Source organism: Sinocyclocheilus grahami, unplaced genomic scaffold (assembly GCF_001515645.1).
Source record: "Sinocyclocheilus grahami isolate Dianchi unplaced genomic scaffold, SAMN03320097.WGS_v1.1 scaffold661.1, whole genome shotgun sequence".
Classification (NCBI taxonomy): Eukaryota; Metazoa; Chordata; class Actinopteri; order Cypriniformes; family Cyprinidae; genus Sinocyclocheilus; species Sinocyclocheilus grahami.
This window is the reverse complement of record NW_015505840.1, coordinates 410,273-420,639: the sequence shown is the minus strand read 5'-3', so window position 1 is coordinate 420,639 and position 10,367 is coordinate 410,273. Positions and strand designations below refer to the sequence as shown.

The window sequence follows — 10,367 nt, the reverse complement described above, 5'->3', positions numbered from 1 at the left end:
ACTGATATTAAGAGTGTACTTTCAGATATTTAAAAAGCTGTACCATTTTACAAACATTATATATGTTTGTAAAATGGCATAACTTATATATAAAACCATAGAGGGTTGACTGTATAAAAACAGTTCGTGCTGCACTGTATTTGTTTTGTCCTATCGTATCTATCATATGTTGTTGCCTTATTATAAAATATGCTATACGTTTTAAATAAATTTTAATTTTATATTATATACTTGTATATAAATACATTCATGAATGTTTTTAATGAATGGATTTTATAATAATACAAATAGCAATGTGTAACATTTTACCATATTTAGTGCATCACTTTTATTTGTTCCCCACCAAAATACAGTTTTTTCACAAAATGTTTGGATTTCTAAAATTATTGTGCGCTGATTTTTCTAGAATAACTTTTGCTGCCAAATTATCCACTAACCTAGTTTCTGATAAATTTTTGTCATAGATTATAAATATACATAGGCCTATATTTTTTCATATGTGTTTATTTTATTTTTCTTTATAATGAAGTAGTCTGTATCTAGTAGATTGTGAAATAATGATTATCAGTTCCACACACAGAGATGTATAAATTCTACATTTATTTAAATGAGGGAAAAAAAATTCACTGGTATCGGATCGGTATCTGTATCGGCCAATACCAAACCCTAGGTATCGGAATCGGTATTGGAGGTGAAAAAGGCGGATCGGAGCATCCCTATTGTTTATGTGGTTTTGCTGCTACACAACACAAGGACACACCGACTGTAAAAAGTGTTTGGACAGACAGCCTTCAGATAATTAAAAGTCTTTCAGGGTTGAGTTTTGTGCACTGCATGACAGGTCTTAGTAATAGGCCTAGCACTGATATTTTTTCTTTAACAAATCATGGGAATCTTGCAATACCACGTACACAGAAAATATTCAAAACAAATAACCAGAGACACAGCCATATGTCCAAACATGGGAAACCCAACACAAATAATCTGATTACACAAAGAACATTTAGTTCAAATAACTCAGCATGATCAAACAAGTCAGTATTATGTAAGCAAATAAGTTGCTGCAAAGCAGACATTAATATGAACTCATGTTGTATGAGAAGGAATAAGTAATCCGTTGTTCTCTACAGAAAATGCAAATAACACTCACAAGACAGTTCTGGCCATAAGCCCGTGATTAAGGCAACGGAGATGAGTTACGCACAAAGAGGGCCATTTAAAGCAACAAGAAACAATCTGAAGCAGTTTGTTTATCTCACTCAAGTGGGCACGTTGTCTGGACTCCCTCCATGCAAAGCTGCAAATATATCAAATTAATTTAAGCCTGGACTCAAGCCAGTGTTTAACCTCAGAAATTATCGCTTAATTTCCTGAGCAAACACAACTGCACAAATGAGTCACTGGTAACAATGGCTGATGAAGATAGTGGAGTGGTGTGGATTACTTGTGATGTTTTTTATCAGCTGTTTGGACTCTCATTTTGACGGCACCCATTCACTGCAGAGCATCCATTGGTGAACAAGTGATGGAATTTAAATAAAATAAAATACATTTCTCCAAATCTGTTTCCATTAAGAAATAAACTCATTTACATCTTGGATGGCCTGAGGGTGAGTACATTTTCAGCTAATTTTCATTTTTGGGTGAACTATGCAAAATGCGAATCTACTGGATTCTTCTGCTGTTTTATTCTCTGCCAGAAGAAAAATCTTTAACTTTAAGCAATAATAATAATCATTCCAATCTTAGCAACAATCACAATCTAAGACAACTTAGTACCCACACAGAGATTAAAAATTCAAGACTTAATTGTATTTAACCAATCATAACCAAAACATCTAAAAAGAATCAATAATACTCTTAATTCAGCATGTAAATAGTTCAAAGACAAAAGTATGATTAAACTCAAAATAATTCGCGTTACACTCTCAGAATTTCTTTTTGTGCTGACATGAAGTCAATGAAGAATCCCGCTGCCCTTATTATAAACAAACACAAACCCATCTGTCTCAGCAAAAACAGTGCTCAATTTATTCTGGGCCTTTTCTGGAGTGAATGAACGATTCTGTGGACGTGGGTATGATATGAATAATTCACGTCGGGAAGATTTAAAATATGCATATTTGGAGCCCTTACACTTCATCACAGCACAATACAAACGTCAAGATCTGTACAAACACCCCTGTTATTAATACACAAATCACACAACAGGCCCACACGAACATTATTATAAAGAAGATCCACGACAGCTGGAATAACAAGGGTGACGGGCATCATTTTTTAACAAGTAAAAGACTGCATTATGAAACAGGTCAAAAATGTAAATAGCCATTTTGCATTTAAAATAAAATATGCATGAGTCCTAAATGAGCACCGATTATACAGCTGATTATTTTAGCATATGGCTGATTGGTGCATATCAATGCATTTCATCGCTTCTCATCTCTCATTTTCAATCTTCGCAGAGCATCAGAGATCATATCTGCTGTCTGATAAAGGAGCAGCGCATAGCCTGTTTAACTGAGGATTGAACCTGAGAGAGAGAGAGAGAGAGAGAGAGAGAGAAGTTTTCTCTCTCTGCACTGGAGACACATCAAGCTACAACTGAAAGATCTTTAACTAAACACTCTCTGCTCTCCACCGACCTCATATACCACTCAAATGCTCTGGGGTTTCCATGTCCTGCTTGGGACTTTGTATCCATTTTAATGGAGCATTATACTATCTTTGTAGATCGTAGAAACCATTGGGACCAATAGTCTCTGATCTAAGCTTACAAAGCTTTGGGGAAATGCCTGGTGAACATATTGGTCGTTTTGATTTTGGAACTGACACAAAAAAGTGCAACAGTCGGGTTCCGGAAATAAAAATTCCATTCATTTTTTCCATAGGAAATTGATTTTCAATGATAGCTTATAAAGCTTTAAATACAGACCTACTGTGAGTTTCAGGGTTGTTAAATGATGGTATGCTTCTGTTGAAGTCTTCAGTTCACATTATTTCAAGTTATTTTTAAAACATCAGTTTAAAAGTTGAATTTCTGGTGGAAAGCTATATGATGCTGTACAGAAAATCTCACCAATCAGATTTGCGGTGAAAGGAGCTTGCATGGAATGCCAACTCCATTGAAGCACTTACTTCCAATAAAGGAAGGACTCGAGTCAAATCTGAATATTAAAGACGTTGGGTTGGTCATTTGACTTGAGGCAGCAAGCAACCACCTAACAACTACCCATAACATCTTAGCAACCAAATAGCAATGCCCTGACAGCCACCCACAAAACCATAGCATCATGCTATTAAAGCCTGAAATGTCATTACAAATGATATCACTAATATAATGTTAATTTAATCAATTAATGGAAATGCATTAGGGCTGTAAAAAAAAAATTAATTTCGAATATTTGTCAAATTTAAAATAAAAATCCACATTCAGGCATTCGAATTTTAGGTGTGCGTCAGACAGCCTTATCAGTGGTGCACGAGATGCGATGACAATGTAAGTGTCGTTGCATTATAATGTTTTTGTTAGCCTATCCAGTTGAAGCCACTAGATGCGGCGCTGCTGCGTTGTTCATTAAAAATATTGCGGAAAAAGAGAACATCAATGAGGAGAGTCAAAACTGAAACCAAGCCGTTAACACAGAACGCAGATTTCACGCATTTTCTAGAGGGACATCTATCACCGTTGCACTCGCATCTCGCACAAAAGAGCCGCATGTTTAGAAAGCCATGTAAAATTAATGTAGGTTTAACTTTTTAAAAAACATATATCGAGACATATATCTGCATCTCATGTTTTTAAATGAAAAATGTACTCTGTGTGATTGGCTTTCTGCCCTTTGTATTAAACTATGCATACATACATGATGCTGTTTTGTTTATAGTTGTTTAAGCAACTTAATTAATTATATATGGTTTATAAACATTATTTTAAAAATTATGCGTTTTTTTTCACAGATAGTCATGTTTAGGGTGACCATATTTTAGTTTTCCAAAAAGAGGACAGTGGGGGGCGGGGGAAGGAGGCAGGGTTTCAACTAACAAAGTAAACGTAGCAAGGTATTTTTTTGTTTTGGTTGTTTTTAGAATAAATAAAAAGAAAACAAGTCAATAGAACAGAAAAAGTATAGATAATGCTTGTGTTAGAAGGTCATTATTTATAATAAATAAAAAGAAAACAAGTAGAAAGGATAGAGAATGCTAGTGTTAAAGGCTCTTTTCTTTTTAAATAAAACAAGTAGTTAGAATAGAAATAGAATAGAGTGCAAATGTTAGAGGGTCAAGTTTATTTAATTAAAATAACAAGCAAATAAAATTAGAATTAGGATAATTCTAGTGCTAGAGTTTGAGGGTCAAATGAAGATGAAAGAGATGTATTTTCAGCCGTTTCTTGAAAATTACCACCAGGAGGGAACAGTTCATGAAAAAATCCATGAAAGTTTCATCACAGGTTAAAATTGAATGCAAAATAATTCAATACAGGCATTTCAGTCAAATGTAATTTATGCAATATTTCAAACCTTTAACCCACTTGGGAAAATAAACCCATGGCAACAGTTTAAAAGCAGCCCAATTCTGTGGGAAAAAACGCGGACTTGGCAACCCTACATCCAACAAGAGCTGCAGGAGTCAGCTTTGACTGATCACAGGTCGAGAATAAGGAGAGATGACTGACAAGACCATGCTGGAGTATTTGCTGCTCAACAGATCCTGAGCTCATTGACAAATAGCTGATTTTGCAAGATGTGCTTCCTTTACACAGAGTGCATGTGATCCCGAAATCGAAAGTGAACAGTGCGAACGCTCATTCAAAAGAGATTTAAATACTCTGCATACTGAGAGCGGCTCCCTGATGCGCCAAGAATGTTTAAAGGATATGAAAATATGTTTAAACGGGATAAAGAATGGGAATTAGGTCCAAAAAATGTCCGGGGAAAAGTGGACGTGTGGTCACACTAGTCATGTTATCTTACTGAATAAACGTGCATTAGTAATATTTTGCTCGATGCGCCCTCAGAAGAGAAGCCAAAAGCTTTTCTACACCCTAACTGAAATTATGCATTTTAAATTTGAATATAATTCGAATTCTGATCATATTTAAGTACAAAGTTTAGTTTTTCAGACATTTTGACAGCCCTAAAATGCACCCAAACATCCATTTTTAAACAGGAACGATCTAATGCATGTCACCATGTGGCACATATTCTGGGCATCAATGCACCAGATGCTAGACAGCAGGGGTCAGACCATCACACACATCAAGAGAAGACAATCTCTCCACATTTATTCTAGAGGAAAACTTCCAGTGACACGAGCAATGATGGATTGTCACATCCGTGTTTTAAAATCAGCAGTACAGTGTGCTCTGGGCTGTAAGGACAGGGTCACCGGGGAGCTCGTGCCCTTGTTGGCATTGACTGAACATCCTACAGATGAATTCATAACACACGCATGGACGCACGCGCCCAAACATCTGATGCATCCCGAACGCATCTGTTGACTCTGAGATTAATAGTATGAAATAAATTATTTCATTCTTTCTTCAGTCGCAAAGAAATTAAGGTTTTTGAGGAAAACATTCTAGGATTTTTCTCCATATAACGGACTTCAATGGGGACCAACGGGCTGAAGGCACCTTTCAATGCACCTTCAAAAAGCTCTACACGATCCCAGCCAAGGAATAAGCGTCTTAATTAGTGAAACGTTCAGTCATTTTCTTAAAAAAATTAATAAAATAGTTTAGGCCTATATATTTATTAACCAAATGCTCATCTTGCACTAGCTCGACTTCACGCATTACGTAGTCACGTTGGAAAGGTGAGATGGTTTTCGTCCTACCCTCTGAACCGAAGTACACAGACGAAGAGCTAACCGCACGTGACCTTTCCAACGTGATTACTTAATGTGTGAATTTGCGGACGTGCATCGCGGAGCCAGTGCAAGACAAGCATTTGTGGTCGAAAAGTATATACTGTATATATATATATATATATATTTTTTTTTTAAATGACCAATCGTTTCGCTAGATAAGACCCTTATTCCTCGGCTGGGATCGTGTAGAGCCCTTTGAAGCTGCAATTTGGACATTCAGTCCGTTGGCCACCATTGAAGTCCATTATATGGAGAAAAATCCTGGAATTTTTTCCTCAAAAACCTTAATTTCTTTGCGACTGGAGAAAGAAAGACATGAACATCTTGGTTGACTTGGGGGGTGAGTAAATTATCAGGACATTTTTATTCTGGAAGTGAAATAATCCTTTAAATGTTACTATATGGTAATTTTGGGAACCAACACCTAATGTTCTAGAAACAATCTTTTATGTTTTTAATAACCAAAAACGAACGTTCCCGGAACATTAAGGGAAGGTTTTTGTGTAAGTACATTATAAGAACGTTCTGTAAAGGTTATTTTTCAGAACCAAAAACTAATACTGTAAAAAATGACTGTGAATTTAACGGTAAAAGACTGTAAAATAAAACCGTAAAACGTTGCTACCTTATTTTTTACAGTAAAATTCCGGCAACCACAGCTGCCGTTTTTTTACCGTAAATTTTACGGATTTTTTTTTTTTTACAGTGGTCTGAATGTTAAGGAAGGTTTTTGTTCGACAACCTAAGAACTTAAACAGAGAGTTCAGTAAAGCTTGCATTACGGTTTATTTGATTTAAAACCATACTGCCCTAGTGAAAAAACCCTAAAGCAATATGTTACAGTATTCCTATTGGGATTTCTATCATAATCTGGAACCATTATGGAAAAAATATGAATCCGTAAATAATCAAATAAGACGCTATACTGGATAAAGTTCAAGTTTTCAGATGCTTAATCTGTTATGTTTCACGCAGGAAATCTGGGAGACTATGACCTAAAAGACATACTTACTGTAGTATGTTGTAAATTCTCATTAGGATGCTTTAGGGTTGCTTAAATGACTGAATGTAAATGTAAATTATTATATAAATACACAAACCACTATTTATAGTAATATATTAATAGTAATACTATAACTAGTGGTTTGTGTATTTATATAATAATTTAATATTTATATTAATATTTATATCATATTTATATATAATAACTATTAAATAGTAATACATTAGTAATTATATTATTACAACATATAATCTTAAATTTAATGTTTTATTTGTTTCTTTAAAGCCCAAAATCCTGTCTATAAAAGCATAAATAGAACTACAGCGAAATATCTATTCATAACACACTACATAACTGATGAATATTAAATATATGCCACGGACTGTTGACTCATGGATTGAGCTGAAATCTTCTAGAATGATTCAACTTTATATAGCTGTACTACGTTTTTAGTTTTGTAATAACCTGTCTTTGATATGAATTAACATGCAAAGTAATAACTGAAATGTAGTTCATATTTAATTTTAACTGACGCGTGTGTTGAGAACAGTGTTGTTTTAGCATAATTATAATTAAGTAAAATAAGTATCATTTTAATTTAGTTCGAGTTTTAGTATTTTTGTTATTTTTAGTTTTTTTTTTAAATATATATTTGTATATTTTTAAAGTTTTTGTTATTCGAGTAAAACTAAATTAAAATGAGAAATGTTGACTTGGCAACTAGATGAAAAAAATATATTTTATAAATTTTTAAAACATTAACATTTATTTTATTTCAAGTAATGATTTTTTATGGTTTTAGTTTTAGTTAACTATTATAACCCTGGTTGAGAAATACTTTTTTAAAAACATTTTACCAGACTGACAGTATTCGGGTCTGAGTCTTGACAAATAGCGCCCTCTACTGAGAAAACTGCAGAACTGCATTCTCTACACTTCAACTCCTTGCAAAAGAAAACTAACAAGTCAGTTTAAGTAGCCACAACATTTACTCGAGTTCGTTTTAGCATGTTAATATAAACCATTAAGACAGAAAAAGAAAACAAGATTGATTGGTAAAAAATAGCTTCGTAAAATTAGCCGGCCAAAGATGATGCTCCACTGCTGACTAGAGTTTTGTTCTTCTTCCTCACTGAAAGCCTACAGAAGCTTCAAAGTAAATACTACCTCCAAATATACACAACGGAAGATGGGCTGAACATTTTCCACAGATGGTTCTTCATAGAACAATTGAGAAATGTGCAAACTGTACTATTTACATTTAACAAGTTACACTAGACCTCTTATGTTAGTCTATGGTAGTGAGTGTAACGTCCGAAAATGACAGACCTCGCATGAATTCGCATGGAGCGAGATGGGAATTTCATAATATATGATCCCTGGTTCTGTCTCGCCTATTTAAGCGAACATGACGACACGTAGAAAGATGAGCACTATCACTCATATTCAGAGATGTCAAACAGTGTCTGTTAATTTCATGTGGACTCTGTATATAATACATGGAATATGTTCTCCGTATTCCCGTTTCACAGGGACGCAGAGTCACGTTTTCCGCAGTCCAGTCACAGCTGAAGCCAGCAGTACCTAAAAAAACCACGCAACTCAGTTCCCAAAGCGACTTCGTCCACGAGGGCCCCCCCTTCCCCATCCACCCCGATGAAACGGTGGCTCGTTTCCAAATCTGTCCGGGCCCCTTTCAGGTCCTTGATCCCGCCAGTGCGGTTCCTCTCCTCTAGGACCCATTGGGAGCCTGTGACGGGGGAAATCGTGTCTTGGAGGACCTATCATGCGCATCCGGAATCGCCCTGCAGGGGGTTCTCCGAACATGGGGTTGGGGCCCCTAGGGGGCATCATTTGAGGGGCCATATTGGGAGGGGGCAGGATGGGACGGGCGTTATTAGCGAAAGGGGGCATGAAGGGTGGGCGGAGCCCCACAGGGTGGTGTGGCGGTAGGGGTCCCGGTCTGGGCCCCAGAAACCCCCTGAGAGGCGGCGGACTGAGCGCTTGAGCTCCTGTCGGGTCCATGTGACTCTTGGGAGCCTCGAGGGATTCATTTGAAGGTTCTTCGGTTGGGGTTTCTGTTATTACAAAAGACAAAAACATCACTAGCTTTAGTAAACATGTTTAGCTACAAACAGAGTGTAGAGTGTACAGAGTTTGATATCACTGAAAATTTTTGTTTTAACAATTCAAAGATTTTACAAACCATTATGGTTTCTTTGGAGTTACGTGCACTGGTAAATCATTTACAAGACAGTTTGAATCATGAATCGTTTCAAAATTGGACCAGGAACATGTATCAAGTTTTTTGGCCAATTTTGATTTCATGTTGAATTTAATTGTACATCGAGTTACAGCTGATTGATACCTGTGACGGATGGAGGAGGACCTGCGGGGTTCATAGAGACCACCGGGGCGGCAGGAGGGAATCCTGTTCAAAAACAAGGTAATAATTCATGTTAAGGTGACTTAGTGTTATTATTTCATTCTGGTCTATCTATTCATCTAGACACTGACAAAAGGTTTGGGGTCGGTAAGATTTTTTTTAAAGATCATCAAAAATACAGTCAAATTATGAAATATTATTACAATTTGGGAGGAGGACCTGCGGGGTTCATAGAGACCACCGGGGCGGCAGGAGGGAATCCTGTTTAAAAACAAGGTAATAATTCATGTTAAGGTGACTTAGTGTTATTATTTCATTCTGGTCTATCTATTCATCTAGACACTGACAAAAGGTTTGGGGTCGGTAAGATTTTTTTTTAAGATCATCAAAAATACAGTCAAATTATGAAATATTATTACAATTTAAAATAAGTGTTTTCTATGTGAATGTATAGTAAAATGTATTTTATTTCTGTGATGCAAAGCTGAATTTTCAGCATCATTACTCCAGTCTTCAGTGTCACATGATCCTTCAGAAATCATTCTAATATGCTGCTTTGCTGCTCAAGAAATATATCTTATTATCAATGTGGAAAACAGTTTCTGTGCGGCTTCATATTTTTGTGGAAACCGTGATCCGTTCTTTCCCCAGGATCCTTTGATGAATAGAAAGTTAAAAGGAACAGCATTTATTTGAAGTAGAAATCTTTTGCAACATTATAAATATCTGTACTGCCACTGTTGAACAATTTAATGCATCCTTGCTGAATAAAAGAAAAAGAAAAAAAATAGTAGTACCTGCAGGCATCTGCGAGGGGTTGAATCCAGGAGGAGGGAACGACGGAGGGGAGGCTCCTGTGATCATGGCTGGAGGTGGTAAACGCATGTTAGGAGGGGGTCCTGGGACATTCAGTGTAGCAACAGGTTGAACTGAAGGGCTCTATAATGTCGAGAAGAGGAACAGCTTTGTGAAAGGACATTTCTAACAGCAATGAGACTTGAGAAATCAAAGATATGTTTATAAGGACATGAGGAGGCAAAGTGTGTTCTGCTGTATTCTTTATTGCACACAAAACACAAATAAACACTTTAGATATAACCTTTT

The 10,367-nt window shown here is 36.1% G+C and overlaps 1 protein-coding gene across 1 annotated transcript; it reads right to left on the bottom strand.

The window, feature by feature from the left end:
• Window positions 1–7,760: 7,760 nt before the first annotated feature.
• LOC107558852 (proline-rich protein 2-like) lies at window positions 7,761–9,327 on the bottom strand. Its single transcript, XM_016242544.1, has 2 exons — window positions 9,246–9,327; window positions 7,761–8,955 (listed from the first exon to the last, which is right to left on the bottom strand). The coding sequence occupies exons 1-2, from the start codon at window positions 9,277–9,279 to the stop codon at window positions 8,480–8,482; spliced, it is 510 nt and encodes a 169-aa protein (XP_016098030.1). The 5' UTR covers window positions 9,280–9,327; the 3' UTR covers window positions 7,761–8,479.
• Between the last annotated feature and the right edge of the window lie 1,040 nt (window positions 9,328–10,367).